Raw genomic sequence first — 22,826 nt, forward strand, 5'->3', positions numbered from 1 at the left:
GAACAAGAACAAGCATATTGGGCTAAATATATGTAGGCCATGATGTATGACCTGCATATTTTTAAATCAGTCTATGGACCTGGGGATCTTCAGGGTGATCTTAAGCACTAGCATTGTTATGCAGTGCATCAACAAGCAAGGGGATGTCTCTGTGTGTGTGTGTGCGCCTGTGTGTGTGTGCGCCTGTGTGTGTGTGCGCCTGTGTGTGTGTGCCTGTGTGTGTATGTTTCTGTGTGCCTGTGTGTGCCTGTGTGTGTGTGTGCGCCTCTGTGTGTGTGTGTGTGTGTGTGTGTGTGTGTGTGTGTGTGTGTGTGTGTGTGTGTGCGCCTGTGTGTGTGTGCCTGTGTGTGTGTGTGTGTGTGTGTGTGTGTGTGCGCCTGTGTGTGTGTGTGCGCCTGTGTGTGTGTGCGCCTGTGTGTGTGTGCGCCTGCGTGTGTGTGCCTGCGTGTGTGTGCCTGTGTGTGTGTGCGCATGCGTGTGTGTGTCTGGGTGTGTGCGTGCGTCGGGGTGTGTGTGTGTGTGTGTGTGTGTGTGTGTGTGTGTGTGTGTGTGTGTGGGTTGGGGGGTGTGTGTGTGTGTGCTACAGAATCCTGAAAGTCCAAAATACTGAAAACTCAGAATCTTGAAAACACACAGAATACCAACACTCACTATATTCCAGCACAAGTACATGCAGAAACATATTAGCCTTCAACTATACACAGGGGGGGGCAAGCCCCCCTGCACCCCCCATGTGGGGGGGGCAAGCCCCACACACCCCCTGCTACCTAAATATATCCACTCCGAGATTGCACTTCACTACACTAAGTGCAATCTTGAAGTTGATATATAAATAGCAGGGGTTGTGAGGGGTGCAGGGGCGCTTGCCCCTCCTGCTTATACTTGGAGAACAGCAATGTAGTTTGTGTTTTATTTGTTTCTGTATGTACTTGTGCTGGAATATAGTGAGTGTTGGTATCCTGTGTGTTTTCAGGATTTTGAACTTTCAGGATATATGTATATACATGTGTGTGTGTGTGTGTGTGTGTGCCAGTAGTTCCTGATGCCTCTATCAAGTAGAGCCACTGGAGTGATCCCCAGGGTGAACTTTCTATTTCCCATCCACTCATTAAGATTTCTCTTGGAAAAGGACCAGTGAGGTGCTCTGCTTGATATGCATGGGAAGCCTATTCCAGAGCATGGGCAGTCTCTGGGTTATGAATCTGTCCCTCCAGCATGTTCTGTTGATTGTGGTAATGAGGTTGAGGTCCCTGGAGCTTGTGGTGCGGAGGGATTGGGATTTCTTTAGGTGTAATATTTCTGACAGGGCTGGGTCAGACATGACTTTGTAAGTCAAGCAGAGATCGCCTCTTTACAGACAATATGAAACAGAAATGCTGGAGTTTTTTGAGTCTGTCCATGTAAGGCATGTGTTTTAAGGCCTAGGATCCTGTTCGTGAGGTACTTTTCTGGCCTTTCCAGGTGTTTAGTGAGCTACATGCCAAATGGGGCATTATACTCGATGATTGGTCTAATGAGGGAAGAGTAGAGAGAGATGATGACCTCGTTCTTCCTGGATGCAAAATCCTTGGTAATGAGATGTGCCACATAGAAGGACTTTCTGATCACAATGGGAATGTGGTGGTCGAAAGAGAGGTTGCTGTCAGCCTGTGTCCCAGATCTCTTATTAACGGCTTTAGTGTTCAGTGGGCTGCCATCAATGTGGTAATTAGTGGGAAGTGAGTTTTTCCCAAAGGGAATGATGACGCATTTTTTGGCATTAAGCTTAAGGCCATGATTTCAACACTAGTCGTTGGTCTCAGTGAGGCCTTTCTGTAGGATGTCTACATCACTTAGGGAGTTAATAATGGCTCCCAGCTTGCAATTGTCAGCAAACTTGGTCAGCCAGAGTCCCTCCGTGTTGGCCTGGACTTCTGAGAAGTAGATGCCAAACAGGAGAGGACCCAGGACCAACCCCTGTGGGACTCCACACATGACTGATTGGCAGTCTGACTTGGAGTCTGCTACGTTCACACTGTGGGTTCTATCTCTGAGCCAATTTGCAACCCACCTAGTGATATAGAGGTTGATGCCTAGTTTGGTGAGTCTATCAATAACTCCTGAGTGGGGAATGGTATCATAGGCCTTGGCCAGATCGAGGTAGGCTGTATGAACTGCCTTGCCCTCATCCACAGCTCTGGTGACCTGACTCAAAGAAGTCAACCAGGTTGAGCAGGCATGATCTGCCTTCACAAAACCAAATTGTGTGGGATCCAGAGTTTCAAGATTCCTTATATCCTTGTTAATTAGGTCCATGATGATGCGCTCCATAGCCTTACATATCAGACTCGTCATGCTAATGGGGTGATAATTCCCAGCGTCTGTAGTCACTTCCCCTTTATGGAGAAGGATGACTGTATCAGTGTGCCATTCTCTAGGGACAAAGCCTGAGGTGAGGCTGTGATTTAACAGGGCACACAGGTGCGGTGCCAGCTCACTTTGTAGTTCATGTAGAACACAACCAGGGATATTGTTGGGTCCCATGGAAGCTGTGTTCTTGGCTTTGGACAATGCAGCTTTAACCTGTGCTGCAGTAATGCTGGGTGCCTAGCATTCTTCCGGTATTGAGATTGGTCTTGGGGGGGGGGGTAAAGTTGGCGCTGGTTCTGTTGGCCAGTATGTTGGCAGTATCTGTTGGCTCAGTATAGGAGGTACCATTGTGCAGTAACTCAGAGCAAATCTGGGTACTGCCGTGGAGATTCTTGATATAACTGTAGAAGGCTTTGTGGTTGTTTTTAGTGTTTGCCGCAATTCTGCCTTCATAGCTAGCTTTAGAGGTTTTGATGAGGGATCTCAACTTTTTGTTGAGGCTAATAAGGGAGTTTTTCCAGTCTTTGGACTTCACCTTTTTCTGCAACAGTTTTTTCCTTCTGTTGTAGAGTTTGTTAATGGCAGGTGACCACCAGATTGGCTTCCTTTTTTTGGAGGAGAGTGTGGTAATTAGTGGGAACTGAGTTTTGGAGGAGAGTGTCTTGGTTTTGTTGGGTATGGCTAGTGCCATGCATTTATGTACGTGTTTGTACAGTGCACTGGTGTATGATTCGGCAGTCATGCACCTATTTCCCATTTGCATGAGTGCTGTGAAGTTAGCCTCCTCTGTTTTTAGGAGCCCAAAGTCAGCTTTGGAAAAGTTTTTCATGGTGGTTACCTTTGCTGATGGTGGTGGTGAGATGTGGATTTCCATAGTAATTAGTTTGTGGTCGGATCAGTGTGTACCCATTGTCAATAAATTTCTTAGTTGAATTCTACTTATGAAGCCATCAGGAAAGGCATTGCCTCCCCACTTGAAAAATAACTTTATCCCAGGAAAAACAAGCTCTTTAACTATCAGTCACAGTACTAGTTATCCTGTTAGACTATGTAGGTAACCATTACTTTACTCAGGGAGATTTCAGAATTGCAGTAGTTAATGTACACAGACCCTTGCATGGTCATCCGAGAAAATACTGTCATCCTTGGAATCATTCCATCTTCTGTGCTGTAAGTGGACTTGGAGCTGGCCTTGAATTAAACCATTAAACTCCCTGTCTTCTTTCCAAATCATAAGGACAAGGGAGAGAAACTCTTGCACCCGACTAGACATTTGTGCTGTTTTATTGACAGAACTTGACTGTAGTTGCATACTGATCACCTACAGGACTGAGACCAATAAGACATGTTCAGCCCAGTTTTAAGAACTTTTCTAGGCTATCAGAGTCCCTTTTGCTTATCTGTAATCCTCTGAGAAGGAATATTCTCCATATCTCTTCTGATGAGTTAGAAATCGCCTCCTTTGAAGAGAACGATCACAGATTATTGCCATGTGGAATTTATCATCCTGTATTTCCTTTGGGTTTCTTTTTGTGCTTTATTTTTCCTTTATGAGCCTGGTAATCTACTGTTCAGGTTACTGTAATCAGTTTCCTTGTCTTTTTGTTAAGTTTGCAGCTGGCTGCCAATTCCCTTTCCTTCACAAGTGCTATTTTCTTTACTTTTCTTAGTCGTTTTAGGAAAGGTGTCCATTTTCAAGTCTTTAGTGCTGTTGATGGGCTAATGTTTGCTAGCATTTTTTGATGTTTGGGAAATTCCAGTATTTTTTTTTTCTTTTGAGTTCGGAGCAGGAGGTTTCTTTTTGTAGCAGTTTTGTTGTCCTTAACTTTTTCCTAGAGCAGTGATTGCTTTCCCCAGTGGTAGTTTCATTGCTGTTTATGTACCATAGGCGAAAAAGAATCTAAACAGTTTTAGCAGTGCAAATATGGGGCCAGTGTCCCTCTTGTAAGATAGACAATTGGATAATTAAAATGTCTAGGTGAAGCCAAAAAAAAAAACTTAACATGGGATGGAAAAAAATAATGTCCCTCCCCTCCAAGGAAGCAAACTCCCTACACCTCTCATGGGGGAAGACCCAATTCCTTCGACTTGTATATACCACTTCCATGGTTGAACAGCAAACATGAAAAATTAAGAAATATCTGAAAAGACAAGAATCCCTTCCTTTGCAGTTTATAAATATGCATTGGTAGTGATTTCCTATTGAAAATGGTACAGTAATGGGGGATATCAGTTTCACCAAGTTGAACTTGACCAGTTGGCACCTCTTTTGGTTTACACTTGATAAGGTGTAGGGAAATTGTTTAACTAAACCTTCTTCCTTGAAAGATAGAAGTGACTGTCTCTAGAGCTTGGGAAGCTGAAGTCCGGTCCTGATCCTCAGGCAGTTAGGGATTTTGTTGCTGCTTTCTCCCCCTGCTGAGATTTCCAGAAAGCTGGCTTAAGCAGGGCCAGATCAACCTGCTCTGCCTAAGAAGTCTAGACTTCTCTAGAGCTTGCAGTATTTAAAGAGACTTTTTCTTCTAAACTCCTCCACATAGTTTAGCATCTGTTGACCTTGAGCCTGAGCTGTGAACATTATGACCCTACAGCTTAGGTCCATCGAGTCCAGGCATTCTGTGAGCTGGATTATTCAGAAATGTAACAGGCTTTTCTTTCAGTGTAGTGCATGTTATCTTCCTTCGACTAACACTTATTGATTTCCAGTTCATCCCATTTTTGCTGCTCTTACAGTTTGTCTTTTGTCAGTGGGTTTTGTCTATATTCTGGTCTCAGTTTGACCAGTGGTTGACCTCCTCAGTGTCAGGAAAAACAGGGGTAGATCTATCCAGGTCATCTGCAGTCTTGATTTTTGCGGCTGTATCTTTTGACATCTGCAGCCACGATGTTGACAGTGCTGCTAGTGTCAAGCTTTCTGACCCCAAACTCCACAGTGCTGGAGGGTTCCCTTTGCATCTGGGGTTGAGTTTGACTATTCTGTACCTGAAGTCACCTGTCCTACAATTATTGTCGAGACAATAATCAATCTTGATTCCTTTCCAGTTTCTGAATCTTGAGGCCAAGGCTAGCTCGGCCTTCAATCCTAGCCTATTCTCACAGCTGGGATGAGTCCTATCTGTTTTAATCCATATGTAAAGACATTAACAACCTGCTCACCAGCCCATTGAAAATCAAAGACAGACAGAAGGAGTCGGCTTCTGAATGAAGCATGGGGTAATTGGCTACCCTTAAAATAGCCCCCAAGGGCAGCTAGCCTAGTACTACTCTGATTAATCTATGGATAAAGAAAATGCACAGAAGATGAACTTACCTACATGGTCTACAGTGAAAGAAGTGGAAGAGCCCATCCTAGAAGTAAGAACAACTCTAAGGAAAATGAAGTCAGGCAAATCAGCAGGCACAGATTAAGTCACAGCAGATATGATCAAAATATTGGTTTAGTCAGGAAAAATAGCTCCTGAGGGTACTCATAGCAGTATGGAGAGAGAGAGGCTTAACCCAGGTGACTAGAGAGTAAGCATACTTGTGCTAATGTACAAAATCAAAGGGGGCATCTACAACTGTGGGCAGTACAGAGGTATTAAACTCCTGTCACTTTGCATGAAAGTTCTGGAGAGGGTGATTGATAAATGAATACGCAGAGTAGTAGAAAGTAAGATGGGAGATGAGCGGTTCTGATTCAGATCAAGATGCACCACAACCGTCCTGATGCTTGCAGTGAAATAGAAAGTTGAGAAGAAGCTAGAGATGAGGAAAGAGTCCAATTGGGCATTCCTAGACTTGGAGAAAGCATGTGACAAGATCCCAAGAAAGCTGATTTGGGCAGTCTTACTGTGGTTCAAAGTCCCAGAAACAGTAGAATTAGTTCAGGCTATGTTCAAGCTCCCATTGATTCAAGCACGAACAGTATTTCGACTCACTGAGGGGTTCCCAGTGGGAGTGTGTGCGCATCAGGGTTTGGCTCTGTGTCCGCTGCTGTTCATACTGGTGGTGGACTACATCAGCAAATAAGTTGAAGGGGACAGATTAACAAAGTTTGTGTGCAGATGATGTGGCATTACAGGCAGACTCTGCACAAGAGCTTCAGCAAAGGACAGGGGAATGAAATGAAAAAAACTGAAGACACGTGGGATGAAACTTGATACAGATAAAGCAGTTGCAATGGCAGCAAGTGGGGGAAATCAGAAAAAGTTGAAAATTGAGGTTATTGGCATCAGGAGTAGGGAAGTCTGAACAAGACATAAAAGCTAGAATCATAGGGGCTGCAGCCAACTAGCACAGTGTGTCAGAGGTAGTGTATGACAGAAGAATGCCAAAGAAGTTGAAAAGTAAGGTGTACAAAACAGTGGTGTGAACAGTACTATGGTATGGTACAGAAACTTTGGCAGTAAAGACATTGCAGTTGAGGAATCTGGAGGTGATGGAGATGAAGTGACTGAGACTGGTGGTAGGATGTACACTCTGGGACAGACAAAGAAATGAGGATATTAGGACAGAAGCCAGAGTGGCTCCAGTTGCAGAAAAGGTCAAGGAATCCAGATTACAGTAATTCTGGCGCATGTGCAGAAAGGCAGAACATCATCTGGTGAAGATGATTTGGGACAAACAGGAAGAAGGCAAGAGGAAACTAGGGTGTACAAAAAAGATGGGTGGATTGTGTGAGAGATCTGCAACAGTCAGGCATGACTTTTGAAGAAAGTAGGAGAGTGGAGCTGAACTGAGAGGGATGGCAACAGTTGACACGACAACCAGACCCCATGTAGGTAAAAGGATTGATGATGATAATGATGATGATCATGTGAAGCAAATGTAACTACCAGTCCAGATCTATCATTACAGTAAGTACATAACTTTTGTATGTCTGAGACAGACCAGCTGTTTGTTTCATGCAAGGCAAATAAAGCAGGACAGTGTACAAACTAACCCTTTGTGAATAGCTATTTCATTCTGTTTGATTAGCATGGAAAACTGTGGATGGGACACAATTCAAGACATAGTTCAGCGAGGGCAGTATCGCATCACAGCCATTTTTTGAAGGAAGTTCCAGCTCAGAAAATCTGTCAGCTCCCCAGACATCCATTCACACCTTTTATAAGCTGAATATAATCTCCAGGGAAAGAGCAGGCTGTACCTCTGCTGTTGTGCAGGACTGCTCCTTCTCCTTAAGCCTGCTTTGCAGCTTTAGTACTGTTTGCACACTTGAATGATGCTGCAGCATTGATTGTACAATGATCATAGCACATTTCTGTAAGAACACTACCATAATAAACGTTTGAGTAGAAAGATTGTTGCTGTAGTATAGATTTATTGTTTCTATTATTCTTTTTTTCTCTTGTGATTGCATTGCTGTTTTTGGCATATTAGCAAACCCAGGTTTAGAGGCACCATCTCATTTCCATCTCTGTTCTATGTCTTGAGACAGGACAGATTTTCATCTTGCATTTTATGCATTCTTAACACGGTTGTTAGTAACCACCTCATTCCAGCAAAAAAAAAAAAAAAAAGATGGGATGCCTCACTCCTCTAGACTTTACATTCTATGGATGTCCCCAGTTGGAGAAGATGGCCAGTCATCCATAGGTGATATCTGAAAGCACTGGAAGTCCGGCTGGATGGTTGAACACTCTGCTGCGACTTAATTCTTGCATACTATGAACTCTGCTGCAGCTGTGAATCTTATACTTGATTGTCCATGGTTATGGTGAGTATACTTCCACAGCTCACTTTTTCCACTGTTTTTATGATTGTAATTAGGGTGCACTGATATATTAGAATATTTTACTTTTGAAACCTCTTCTACACACAGCACAGTAGAAAAAAAAATGTTTTTAGTAACAGAATGAAAATATCTATTCAAATAGAAAATTTGAAATGGGCATTGTTTCAAATTTGTCAGTACAGCTGACGCAGCTCCTTACTAAGTTACATTCTGCTGTTTTTTTAGATCCTTCATTTGAACCTTCTATCGCCCTGGCAAGCCTGGTACAGCATATTCCCTTGCAGATGATTTCGGTTGTCATCAGGAGCCTCACCACAGATCAGAATGTGAAAGATGTCAGCATGACAAGAGCACTCTGCAGGTACAATGCTCTTAGCATTTCTTTCCTTAATTACTGTGTACAGCATGGTTGGTTTATTAGCTGGATTCACACCAATGCTTCTATTTCCAGACAAAGCTTAGCATATAAGAACTGAGAATTGAAAGTGGTTTCATTTCTCTCATCAGGCTAATATTTCTCTTCTTGAATATGAAGCTCTAACTCATTCTTATCAGTGCACTGAGTGCTGAAGTGTTTGCAGGCATGATGGCTCAGGATAATCAACAGTGTTGTAAGCTACAGATAGTAGAGAAATTATTTTCTTAAATTTAAATGGCCACATTTATCTCCATGCAGACATGCTGCTGATGTCATTTGCCAAGCAAAAAAAAAAAAGCAGGTTGAAATTCTAGATGATGTGTGCTTAGGATTGAGAGCTTCTTCTTCATCATCTTCAGGATTGATGCCAGTAGGACTTGGACAACCAGCATCTAAAACTTTCCTAGGCTACTTGAACCCTCCCGTTCTAAACACAGTGTTCTTCAGCTAAGGGAGTAAGGACCCTTCTCCAGATTAGTTTTGCCCCATGTAAAATGCAGTCATGTCTTGAAACAGTTACAAGCTAATTTACCATTGTTAAAATATAAAGTGAATTCTTAGTGTGGTCTCATTAGGTGTTCATTAAGTTGTCTTTTTTGCCAGTTGACTATGATCACTGAATCTTCTGTCTTGATGTTAGTATTTAAGTTTATTTTATCTAGTCTCCCACTACTCACTGTTCACCATTTTGTTCTCATTAGATTATTGCTGTGCATTTGCTTTTAGTTTTTTTTTTTGCCCGTATAGATAAGATAGTTGAAAGGTAAGAATCGACCATAATGTTATTCATTGTAGTTGATATTCTTTATCTCACACTAGGTGTTGCTGGTCTGGGAAAAAAAACTGGCTCATGTACACAGACAACCCTCTTACCTCCCAACACTCTGACTTGTGAGAGATGCGCCTATATCTCCAAATTGGAAGCTATGCACTCTCCAGCCAAGACTGGAATAGCTGGTCAAGAGGAGAAGGTCAACACCTGCACCACACCACATGGAACACACAGCCCTCCAGAACATCCACCATCACAGCCCTCCCATAAAAACACAAGCCACACTCCCACCTTCGCAGAGGCTGTCAACAGAAATCTACCCAAACAGCAGATACCTCCAAGGCAGAAATGCAGTCGACCACAAGACACATAGCTCACCTACACAGTGTGCCCCTCAATCTAAGGCAAAACAGCTTGCCCAATACAATAGTCATAGGTGACTCAATAGTGAGACACCCTGATGTCCCACTCACTAGGCTGAATAAGGTGAAGGTAGCAGTCTGCTGTCTATCGGGTGCCAGAATCCGGTACATAACAAACACACTTAGGTCACTCCACAGCAAGTACAAGTGTGACTCTGTCATTGTCCATGTGGGTGTGAATGACCTGAGATGCACCTCCCTGGAATATATAAACAGAGACATGGTGGAGCTCTCGGATTATGTGGCCCAGGCAGGTATGACCCTAGCTCTGAGCAGCATTCTACCATCGCCCAGAATGATGCCACAGTACAAACAAAAAATGATTGACTTCAACAACTGGCTGTTTCTCATGTCATTCTAAGGGGATACAATATCTGTCTGCTTGGGATGATATGATTGACAGAGCTCAATGCTTTGTCAGAGATGGCTTGCATCTGTCACCCCTGGCTTTTTGGGTACTGACCAAGGCTCTTGCCATCCCTATAGTGCCTTTTTTAGGCAGTGTTCCAAAGACCAAATTACCACTGTAACAGCTATAAATAAATGTAATCTGAGGGTCATGCTGCTCAATGCTAGAAGTCTAAATCTCAAGATGCACTCACTCGAAGCACTCCTCACAATGGAAAACATCAACATTTTTGCTGTAATGGAGACCTGGTTTAAAGCAGCAAAAGCACCCCTGTGCTAACAGGCTATAACTCATTCCACACCTTTCGGCCCTGAAACATAGACCGAAGCTCCAAAGGCAGTTGTGTCTCCATATTCATAAAGGATATGCACACTCCAGTGTAGTAACCCAGCATGACACATCTGAGATGCTCCAGGTACAGCTAACATTGGGTAAGACGCCGATTCAGCTCGTAGCTTGCTATAGGTCCCCAACCATGTCCCAAGAATCTCACTCCACATTCCTAAGCACCTTGTAAAGTATTAAGATCCAACCCAATGCGCTCATACTAGGTGACTTCAACTACCCCTCCATCAACTGGGAAAACTACTCGTGCACCGATGCACTGGCCCAATGCTTCCTGGAATTCATCAATTCCAATGCCCTGGACAAGCTCATTCTTACCCTTACTAGAGGAAGCAATATCCTTGACCTGGTTATTACTAACCTGGGCAACCGTTGCTCTACACCAATAGTCAATTCCTCTCTGGTTAGATCCGACCACAAACTAATCACCATGGAAATCCACGGCTCACCCACACCCCCTGTAAAGGTATCCACCATGAAAAATTTCTCCAAAGCTGACTTTGGACTCCTAAAAACAGAGGTGGCTAACTTCATGGCACCCATGCCAATGGAAAATAGATGTAAGACTGCCGAATCATGCACCAACGCACTGTACAAACATGTACATAAATGCATGGAACTAACCATACCCAACAGAACCAAGATGCTCTCCTCCAAAAAAAAGAAGTCAGTCTGGTGGTCACCTGCCATTAATAAACTCTACAACAGAAGGAAGAAACTGTTGCAGAAAAAGGTGAAGTCCCAAGACTGGAAAAATTCCCTTATTAGCCTCAACAAAAAGTTGAGATCCCTCATCAAAACCTTCAAAGCCAGCTATGAAGGCAGAATTGCGGCAGACACTGAAAACAACCACAAAGCCTTTTATAGTTTATATCAAGGATCTTCATGGCAATACTCAGAGTTGCTCTAAGTTACTGCACAATGGTACCTGCTATACTGAGCCAACAGATATTGCCAACATACTGGCCAACTTTACCCCCCCCCCCCCAAAAGACCAATCTCAATACCGGAAGAATGCCAGGCACCCAAAATTACTGCAGCACAGGTTAAAGCTGCATTGTCCAAAAAGAAAAAGAAAACTGGAAACACTCTAAAATAGCAAAGTATTTAATTCAAATTCGCAAGTAAAACTTTCACCTTCTAGGCTTCTTCAGGCGAAATAAATACTATCAGTTAAACAACGTGACTTAAATACACTTTAAAAAGCCACACGACTCTAATTACACCTTCTGATGCAACATATTTAAATAAGGCTTTAAAGTAAAACAGTCATTGAGACCAGGTGGTACATGTGCTCTCATTCTTAAAATTCATCTCATCTCTTCATTTTCAGTGAAGAGTTTTATGTTCCCACCCCTCAATGGTGTATAAATAACTTTCAAAATCATAAATTGTTGCAAATTGTTTCTGTAGGCTACACACTAAAGTGCGCTAGCCGATTTACAGCATTTATAGCATTTACTGTCTGTTTTTTTCCTTGTCTCTGTAATAAAACAAAAAAAATCTCTTGTTTTTCTGCCTTACTGAAGTAGAGTAGTCCAGTTTCAGAGTTGCTGATCCCTGGGCTTTGTTTTTAGTTCCTGTTACTGATCCATTGCCTTATTAGGGAGGAGGGAAGTGTCTTTGCTTACCAGTGGGAGTGGGAAGCACTGAGCAGCCTTTCTGTCCGATTTGGTGAAGTTTCAGCCAGAAACTAGTAGTCCATTGGTTGTTTTGGGCCAATTCCTAGCTCCTTTCAGCCCCCTGCTATAAAACACGCTAAACGCACGTTTTCCAGGTTGTACCAACTCAGCACAGATCCTTGTGGTGGCCTGCAGAGTGATCCAAGCAGCAGAGAGCTAAAAGAGTGACTTTCTACCAGATATAAGTATTTTTTGTGGCTTTCCCACTGTTATTTAAGCTAGCGACTGCATTTCTTCTGTTTTATTGCTACTTTAAGTGATTTCTGCATTTTACACTGTTTATTGCACTTTAAGTTACTAATTGTTGCAAATTGTTTCTGTAGGCTACACACTAAAGTGCTAGCCGATTTACAGCATTTATAGCATTTACTGTCTGTTTTTTCCTTGTCTCTGTAATAAAACAAAAAATCTCTTGTTTTCCGCCTTACTGAACTAGAGTAGTCCAGTTTCAGAGTTGCTGATCCCTGGGCTTTGTTTTTAGTTCCTGTTACTGATCCATTGCCTTATTAGGAAGGAGGGAAGTTTCTTTGCTTACCAGTGGGAGTGGGAAGCACTGAGCGCCTTTTGTCTGATTTGGTGAAGTTTCAGCCAGAAACTAGTAGTCCATTGGTCGCTTTGGGCCAATTCCTAGCTCCCTTCAGCCCCTGCTATAAAACACGCTAAACGCTGGAGTTACCACTGTTGCACACAAGAGCAGCGGTTAAACAAGGTTAAACTATTTGGGCCATCTAAATTCCACTCTTCCAATTTTCCCTTAAAACTACCTTCCTCGAGCTGTACTGCTGATCTAACCAGCATATCCTATAACTGAAAAGTTCATCTCTACTTGATTCCCAAGTAGACTATTCTCTATCTGTAAAGCCTAGCACTTACTCCTACAGTACTTGCACCTTGATAAAGCACTCTTATTATAGATAGTACCCCACCAGCCTAAAACCCAATTCCCCCGGAGTCCTTTGAAAGTCTCTTTATCTACTACTTCTAGTATGTCGAGGGATCAGTTGCTAGTGTCCTCTCCAGCTCAACTGGTGAACCTGGGAATATTGAGGCAATGTTACAACTGCCTCATGTACACAGACAATCCTCTCCTTCTCCCACAAAACACAAATACATGCGAGATGCAACTATACGGCCAAACTGGAGGCTGAGCTCTCTCAACATAGGACTGGCAAGACCAGACAGGAGGAGAAGGTAACCACACACAATATATACCCAGTCACACATGGTACCATCACAATTTCAAATCATACACATACTCACACAAAGACATACTCAGAGGCTCTGATCAAAAATTTACCAAAACAGCAGAGGCCACCAAAGCAGACACCCAAACAACTACCACCTCACGACCCAACACATGCAACACATAGACCACACAGTCAGAGTGTCAAACAGTCACAGCCCTTAAGGCCAAACAAAATGCCAGACACACTTGTCATTGGTGATTCCATAGTCAGACACACTGACGTCCCGCTCACCAGACTGAGTAAAGAGAAGGTCACAGTAAGCTGCCTGTCGGCGCTAGAATCCGCCACATAACGCAAGCACTCAGGTCTCTCAACAGCAGGTACAAGTACGACTCAGTCATTGTCCACGCTGGTGTCAACGACCTGAGACGTACCTCCTTGGACTACATGAAAAGGGACATCGAGGAGCTCTCTGATTATGTAGCCCAGGCAGGTATGACCCTGACCTTGAGCAGTATCCTACCTTCACCTAGAATTATGCCACAATACAGTGATAAGATGATCAGCTTTAATAATTGGCTTAAATTCTGGTGTCATTCAAAGGGGATCCAATGTCTGTCTGCCTGGGATGACATGCTGGACAAGCCACGCTGCTTCGCAAGGGACGGCTTGCACCTGTCACCCCTGGGCTTCCGGATATTGGCAAAGGCTCTTGCCACCCCATAGTGCCTTTTTAGGCAAGGCTCAAATTCTAAACCTACCACCCTAGAACACCAAAAAGGAAAAAACTAAGGGTAATGCTGCTCAATGCCAGAAGTCTCAATCTCAAGATGCACGCACTCGAGGCCCTTCTCAATATGGAGAACATCGATGTCTGTGCTGTGACAGAAACCTGGTTCAAGGCTCCTGAGAGCACCCCAGCACTAACAGGTTTCACCTCATATCATGCGTTCCGCCCCAAAATCCGGACAACACCAAGAAAGGAGGGGTGTCCATATTCATAAAGGACACCCACACCTCAAGGTTGGTGGCAACGCACGATGCATCGGAGACCATCCAGGTGCAATTAACCATAGGCAAGACTGCTCTGCAATTTGTAGCATGTTACAGGCCACCCTCTCAAACTCAGGAACCTCACATGGCCTTCCTGAAAACATTGGAGGGGATAAATGTATCTCCAAACACCATCATACTAGGTGACTTCAACTACCCTAATATAGACTGGGAACACTACTCAAGCCCGAACACTCTAACCCAAAGATTCCTGGAGTTCATAAACTCAAATGCCATGGAACAACTAGTCACCATCCCCACAAGAGGAGAAAACATACTTGATCTCATCATCACGAACATGGGATCAAAATGTTCAACACCGAAGTATACCCCTCACTGGTGAGATCAGATCATAAACTAATCTCGCTGGAGGTCCTCATCCCGCCCCACCTGAAACAAAAAGACCACAGTGAAAAACTTCTCAAAAGCCGATTTCACACTTCTAAAAACTAGTGTGGTCTCCTTTAAGGCCCCTGAGCCAGTGGTAAACATTACTCAAACCGCTGAATCACTTACAAATGCCTTCTACAAGCACCTACAGGACTGCATGGATCAGGCAATCCCAAACAAAACTAAGACTCTCTGTACCAAAGGCAAGCGTCCAGTCTGGTGGACCCCAGCCATAAACAAGCTCTACAACAAAAGGAGGAAGCTACTACAAGATAGAGCAAAATCCTTGAAAGGTAAGACACCTTTGATCATTATAAGTAAAAAACTAAGAGCTCTCATAAAATCATCCAAGGCAAATTTTGAGAGAAAAATCGCCAAGGACTCTAAAGAGAATCATAAGGCCTTCTTTAGCTATGTTAGAAACCTAGGAGGAAACTCCCAGATATGCTCAGAATTGGTTCAAAATGATGTGAAAATTACTGAACCTACACACATTGCCAACATACTGGCTGACAGGTTCAGTGCAAACTTCTCCCCGTCCCCAAAAGGAGAGATATCTATTCCAGAGGATTGTAGCCCCCCAAACATCTCCAACGCCCAGGTGAGAACTGCCCTCACTAAGGCAAAAAACACAGCATCCATGGGACCGGATGGTGTCCCCGGCTGTGTGCTTCATGAACTCAACGAGGAATTAAACCCAAAGTTAGGACAGCTGTTTAATCTTAGCCTCACCTCAGGATACGTACCCAAGGAGTGGCGCACGGCGACTGTGGTCCCACTTCATAAGGGCGGTGCCTCCACAGACCCTGGAAATTACTGCCCCATTAGCTTGACAAGCCTTATCTGCCAAGCCATGGAGAGGATCGTAATGGAACTCATAAATAAAGACATAGGGAACTTGCAGACTTTGGATCCAACTCAGTTTGGCTTTGTCAAAGGCAGATCCTGCCTCTTAAACTTGGTTGACTTTTTCGAGACAGTCACCAAGGCCATTGATGAGGGAAAGGCAGTCCATACAGCCTACCTCGACCTGGCAAAGGCCTTCGACACAATACCCCACTCGGGTATCATCGAAAAACTCATCAGCTTGAATGTAAACCCATACATCACAAGATGGGTTGCAAACTGGCTAAGTGACAGAACCCACAGGGTCAGAGTTGCTGGAGCCATGTCAGACTCAAAGCCTGTCACAAGTGGTGTCCCACAGGGCTCAGTCCTGGGTCCACTCTTGTTCGGCATCTACTTTTCTGAAGTACAAGCAAACACAGGAGGGTTATGGCTGACAAAGTTTGCAGATGACTGCAAACTGGGCGCCATAGTCGAAAACACATCTGACACAGATATCCTCCAGAAGGGCCTCACAGAAACGGATAACTGGTGCCAGAGCCATGGCCTGAAGTTAAACGCCAAAAAATGCATAGTCATACCCTTCGGGAAAAACAAGGTTACCCCTAGCTACCATATAGGTGGCAATCCACTGAGCACAGAAAAAGTCATCAGAGATCTGGGGACCCAGGTTGACAGTAGCCTTTCGTTTGACACTCATGTTGCTAAAGTAGTTAGGAAAACTTTCTATATCACCCACCTGATCATGAAGGGATTCACATCTAGATCAAGGGAGGTCATCGTCTCCCTGTACTCATCACTTATTAGACCTATGATTGAGTACAATGCCCCGTTCGGAATGTATCTGACCAGACACCTGCTGCAGCTTGAAAGGCCCCGAAAGTTCCTCACCAAAAGGATAAAGGGTCTCAAAAATATGTCTTATGCTGCCTGACTGAAAGAACTCCAGCTCTATTCAGTCTCATACCGCTTGCTCAGAGGTGACCTGTGCCTGACATGTAAGGCCATGTCAAACCCAGATTTGATGAATATGCTTCACCTCAAAAAATCTAGATCCCTCAGAACCACAAGGGCGGGAGACTTAAACCTTGACACGGTTATAAATAGAACGTGCTGGAGGGACAGATTAATCACCCAGAGACTCCCTATGCTGTGGAACAAAATCCCGGTACATGTGAGGCAGAGCACCTCTCTGGCTTTGTTCAAGAGGAATCTTGACCAATGGATGGGAGATTGCAGATATACCCCAGGGATTACTTCAGTGTCACTGCTTGACAGAGGCACAGCAAAATGATAGGCATAGTTTTTATTCAAACTAAAGGGGTGGCGAAAGCCACATAACTGTGGGCTAGGCTTATAAATGCCCTTGGGCAGATAGCCTAGTATGAACCTATGAACCTAAACTTAAAACCATGTTGATCACCCTTCTCTGTAATATGTTTACTAAGGACATTCGTGACTACTCCATGTCTAATATCACTAAGGTGACAGGCTATACGCTCTTTAAATTTCCTATTCGTCATGCCCACATAAAAAGCATCACAGATGTCACAATATGTCAAATTGCTTGTGTTGCAATTCCCATATGCATGTAGAGCAAACTCACCACCTGTCACTTGATGTTTAATGGACTTTCCTGTAAACATATGCTTACAGTAAACACAATTGCCACATTTAAATGTGCCTTGTTTCGCATTTCCTACCATAAAAAAATCCTTAGGTTGCTCCTTATAACACAGCATCTGTTTCAAAGTGTTCTTCCTTTTCTATCCAAAAACTGGTGGAGCCCCTACTGTTCCCTTTAGTGCTGGCACATCTCTTAAAATTGACCAATGTTGCCTAATTGTATTTTTTACTGCTTCAGTGTTCCTGTTATAGGTAAGCATACACCTCATTTTATTTACGTGTAGTCTTATCCTAACGTTATCCTGCCTGACTCACAGTACCAAAATGGGGTTGAAGCCCTGTATTTTGTCTTTGCTGTTGAATGTTCCTACTGGCAACATGGACTTCAGATTCTGAATAGGAATAGGGTGATCAACATGGTTTTAAGTTTATGATTTTGAAAGTTATTTCTACACCATTGAGGGGTGGGAACATAAAACTCTTCACTGAAAATGAAGAGATGAGATGAATTTTAAGAATGAGAGCACATGTACCACCTGGTCTCAATGACAGTTTTACTTTAAAGCCTTATTTAAATATGTTGCATCAGAAGGTGTAATTAGAGTCGTGTGGCTTTTTAAAGTGTATTTAAGTCATGTTGTTTAAGTGGTAGTATTTATTTCGCCTGAAGAAGCCTTGAAGGTGAAAGTTTTACTTGAGAATTTGAATTAAATCCCTTGCTATTTTAGAGTGTTTCCAGTTTTATTTTTCTTTTTGAATTTGATTTTGTGACTGAGAATTGGTTAACTGCCTCACAGATGTTTTTGGAATACATTAAAGCTGCATTGTCTAAGGCTAAGCATACAGCTTCCATGGGACCCGATAATATCCCTGGCTGTGTTCTACATGATTTACAAAGTGAACTGGCACCAAATCTGTGTGTTCTGTTCACTCACAGCCTCTCCTCAGGCTTTGCCCCTACCGAGTGGCACACTGCTACAGTCAACTCTCTCCATAAAGGATGGGCGACTACAGACCCTGGAAATTATCGCCACATTAGCCTGACGAGTCTGATATGTAAGGCTATGGAGCGCATCATCATCATGGACCTAATTAACAAGGATATAGGGAATCTCAGACTCTAGATCCCACGCAATTTGGTTTTGTGAAAGGTAGATCATGCCTGCTCATCCTGGTTGACTTCTTTGAGTCAGTCACCAGAGCAGTAGATGAAGGTAAGGCAGTTCACACAGCCTACCGTGAGCTGGCCAAGGCCTTTGATACCATTCCTCACTCAGGAATTATTGATAAACTCAGCAAACTAGGCATCGACCCCTATATCATTAGGTGGGTTGCAAATTGGCTCACAGGTAGAACCCATAGTGTGAAAGTAGCAGACTCCAAGTCAGACTGCCGACCAGTCATGACTGGAATCTCACATGGATCGGTCCTGGGTCCTCTCCTGTTGGGCATCTACTTCTCAGATGTCCAGGCCAACATGGAGGGACTTTGGCTGATCATATTCGCAGACTACTGCAAGCTAGGAGCCATTATTAGCTCCCTAAGTGATGCAGACATCCTACAGAAAGGCCTCACTGAGACCAATGACTGGTATCAAAACCATGGCCTTAAGCTTAGTGCCAAATAATGAGCCATCATCCCCTTTGGGGAAAAAATCAGTTCCCACTAATTACCACATTGATGGTAGACCACTGAACACTGAAGGCATTATAAAAGATCTGGGGACATAGGTCGACAGCAACCTCTCCTTCGACCACCACATTGCCACTGCGGTCAGATAGTCCTTCTGTGTGGCACATCTCATTACCAAAGGTTGTGCATCCAGGAAGAAAGAGGTCATCATTTCTTTGTACTCTTCCTTCATTAGACCAGTCATAGAATATAATGCCCCATTTGGCATGTACCTCACTAGACACCTGCAACAATTGAAGAGGCCACAAAAGTACCTCATGAAGATGATTCTAGGCCTTAAACACATTTTGTACATGGACAGACTCAAAAAAACTCCAGCTATTCTCTCTCTCATATCGTCTACTAAGAAGCGATCTCTGCTTGACTTACAAAGCCATGTCTGACCCAGCTCTGTTAAAAATGCTACATCTAAAGCAGTCCCAATCCCTCCGCACCACATGCTCCAGAGACTTCAACCTCATTACCACAATCAACACAACATGCTGGAGGGACAGGTTTGTAACTTCCCATACATGTCAAGCAGAGCACCTCACTAGCCCTCTTCAAGCGAAATCTTGATGAGTGGATGGGTAATAGAAAGTTCCTACCCATGCTTCCCATACATTTCAAGCAGAGCACCTCACTAGCCCTCTTCAAGCGAAATCTTGATGAGTGGATGGGTAATAGAAAGTTCACCCCGGGGATCACTCCAGTGGCCCTACTTGAGGCACCGGGAACTAACGATGGGCGGCACAATGCCAGGGCGCTTCTATGGGCTAGGCTTGTAAAGACCCCAGGGCCATTAGCCTAGTACACACCTATGAATCTGTTCTTCCCTCCTCCCAAGGATGGGTGACCTGGCAGTGGCCATTCATTTCCATCTTCCTCTTAACCAAATCTGGGCTGCTAACGGTATAGTCGAGGCTTTCTAACTGTATACTGTGGATCTACCTTTATGCTTACTGTTCTTCAGACCTGGAATGTATCCTTGTATCATCTGTCAATATGTTAATCTCAACCTTTTATGTTCCTTATTTTAGGTTACTTCCTTGTGTGTACAAATATGTCTTTATCAAAGTTGAACTAAATTTCTCTGGTTAAGTTCTCTCAATAGCCTTTTTCTGGCTTTGGGTTAAGTAGCAGCTGTATATCGCCCACTTCATTTTAGCTTTTCAAGGTCAGTACTTTTGGTGTCCACCTTCATGTGGGTTTTAGTTTTGAGTTTAGGGTGAACTTCAAATTCTGGATTTAAGGTGTAAACACTTTTCAGGTTGGCACTTAACATTGGATTGACATCAGTATGAGCCTTGAGTCTTTTCAAGCTCCACCCTTATTACTTACTCCATTAAGGTTCTTTAGGCCTTACTCTACACTTAGCCACACTGACACACTCACTAAAATTTACTGTAAATAACTTAGTGTCAGCTTTGTAGTTTGTGAGATGGGTTTCTTTGGGAGGGTATTTTTTTAAATATTATGTTTGTGTTTGCATGTGTAATCATTGTTGATTATGAGTGCCGTGTGTATCTCTCTCTCTCTCTCTATATATATATATATATATATATATATATATATATATATATATATAAAAAATGTGTGTGTGTATATATATTTGTTATACATATACATATTTATACGTGTGTGTGTATGTGTGTGTGTGTGTGTGTGTGTGTGTGTGTGTGTGTATATATATATAAATATATATATATATATATATATATATATATATATATATATATTTTTATATATATATATATATATATATATATATATATATATTTATATATATATATATATATATATATATATATATATATATATATATATAAATCCAAAAACGAAAAATTCCAGCACTCCAAATCACGAAGATAGTAAATCCAACTTCAGATGAAGAAACTCGGACCCAAAAGCACTTAAATAAGTGTAAGCACTTTTAATACAAAATGGAACAAACATTCAAACAGCTCCATCACACAGCCATTCGGCTCAACTAAAAAACAGATCGGTGACCCAATTTCGCCCCCTGGCGTCATCAGTGTATAATTTTATATATATATATATATATATATATATATATATATATATATCTATATATATACACACACACACACACACACACACACACACACACACACACACACACACACACACATACATACAGTGGATAGAAGATGTTTACACACCCTTGTTAAAATGCCAGATTTTTGTGATATAAAAAAAATGAAACCACAGTAAATCACTTCAAAACTTTTCCCACCTTTAATGTGACCTACAACCTGTTCAATTCAATTGAAAAACAAATCTGTTAGGGGAAAATATATTAAAAAAATTAAAAAACGTACAATAATCTAGTTGCTTAAGTGTGCACACCCTTAAACTAATACTTTGTTGTGTGTGCACACCCTTAAACTAGTATTTTGTTGTGTGTGCACACCCTTAAACTAGTATTTTGTTGAAACACCTTTTGATTTAATTACAGCATTCAATCTTCTTGGGTGCACACCTGCCATCAATTAAAGAGACTCTTATTAACTCCAAATAAAGTTCAGCTGTTGTAGTAGGATTTTCCTGACCATTACTCGGTTGCCTGTTGCAGCAAAAGCCATGGCTCGCAGAGAGCTTGCAAAGCATCAAAGGGATCTCATTGTTGAAAGGTATCAGTCAGGAGAAGGGTACAAAAAAATTTCCACAGCATTGGATGTACCATGGAACACAGTGAAGACAGTCATCAAAAAGTGGAGAAAATATGGGACAACAGCGACATTGCATAGAACTGGTTGTTCCTCCAAAATTAATGAAAAGACAAGACAAACTGGTCAGGATGGCTGCCAAGAGACCTACAGCAACACTGAAGGAGCTGCAGGAATTTCTGGGAAGTACTGGTTGTGTACTACAGCTGACAACAATCTCCTCTATTCTCCATATGTCTGGACTGTGGGGTAGGGTTGCAAGACAGAAGCCTTTTCTTGCACAGAAAAACATCCAGGCCTTGCTAAAATTTGCAAAACAATATATCAAGTCTCCCAAAAGCATGTGGGAAAATGTGTTCTGGTCTGATGAGACCAAGGTTGAACATTTCGGCATAATTCCAAAAGGTACGTTTGGCGCAACATTTTCTATCACCAAAAGAACACCATCTCCACGGTGAAGCATGGTGGTGGCAGTATCATGCTTTGGGGTTGCTTTTCTTCAGCTGGAACTGGGGCTTTAGTCAAGGTGGAGGGAATTATAAACAGTTCCAAATACCGGTCACTTTTGGCCCAGAACCTTCAGGCATCTGCTAGAAAGCTGAAGATGAAGAGGAATTTCACATTTCAACAAAAGGTTGACCCCAAGCATACATCCAAGTTAGCAAAAGAATGGCTTCACCAGAATAAAATTAAAGTTTTGGAATGGCCCAGCCAGAGCCCAGACCTAAATCCAATACAAAATCTATGGGGTGACCTGAAGAGGGCCGTGCACAACAGATGCCCTCACAAACAAATTAAATCAAAAGGTGCTTCAGCAAAATATTAGCTTAAGGGTGTGCACACTTATGCAACCAGCATATTGTACCTTTTTTATTTTTTACATTTTTCCCGTAACAGATTTGTTTGTTTTTCAATTGAATTGCACAGGTTATAGATCGCATTAAAGGTGGGAAACGTTTTGAAATGATTTATTGTAGTCTCATTTTAACAGGGGTGTGTAAACTTTTTATATTGTGTGTGTGTGTGTGTGTGTGTGTGTGTGTGTGTGTGTATATATATATATATATATATATATATATATCTATATATAAAACACCACTGCATTAGAAACAAATCTTCTCGGACTACAGTTGAAAAGACTCAAGCTGAACAAGTAAATTAGTGCTTTTGTTCCAACTTTAATCTTAGAACTGTTTCAGTAAAGTATACAAACGTTAGGAATAAAAATACATTTTAAAGACTGTTTC

General features: G+C 42.5%; 1 protein-coding gene across 1 annotated transcript in view; it reads left to right on the forward strand.

Annotated features, from left to right (window-relative positions):
- Positions 1-22,826, forward strand: part of USP38 (ubiquitin specific peptidase 38) — a 534,729-nt gene that overhangs the window by 15,073 nt on the left and 496,830 nt on the right. Inside the window, exon 2 of the mRNA XM_044062265.1 lies at positions 8,294-8,429. Within this exon, the coding sequence (XP_043918200.1) occupies positions 8,294-8,429 (136 nt within the window). The remainder of the gene's footprint in view (positions 1-8,293; positions 8,430-22,826) is intronic.

The sequence above is a fragment of the Protopterus annectens genome, chromosome 2.part1 (genome assembly GCF_019279795.1).
Source record: "Protopterus annectens isolate FY-2018-M chromosome 2.part1, PAN1.0, whole genome shotgun sequence".
NCBI lineage: Eukaryota > Metazoa > Chordata > Ceratodontiformes > Protopteridae > Protopterus > Protopterus annectens.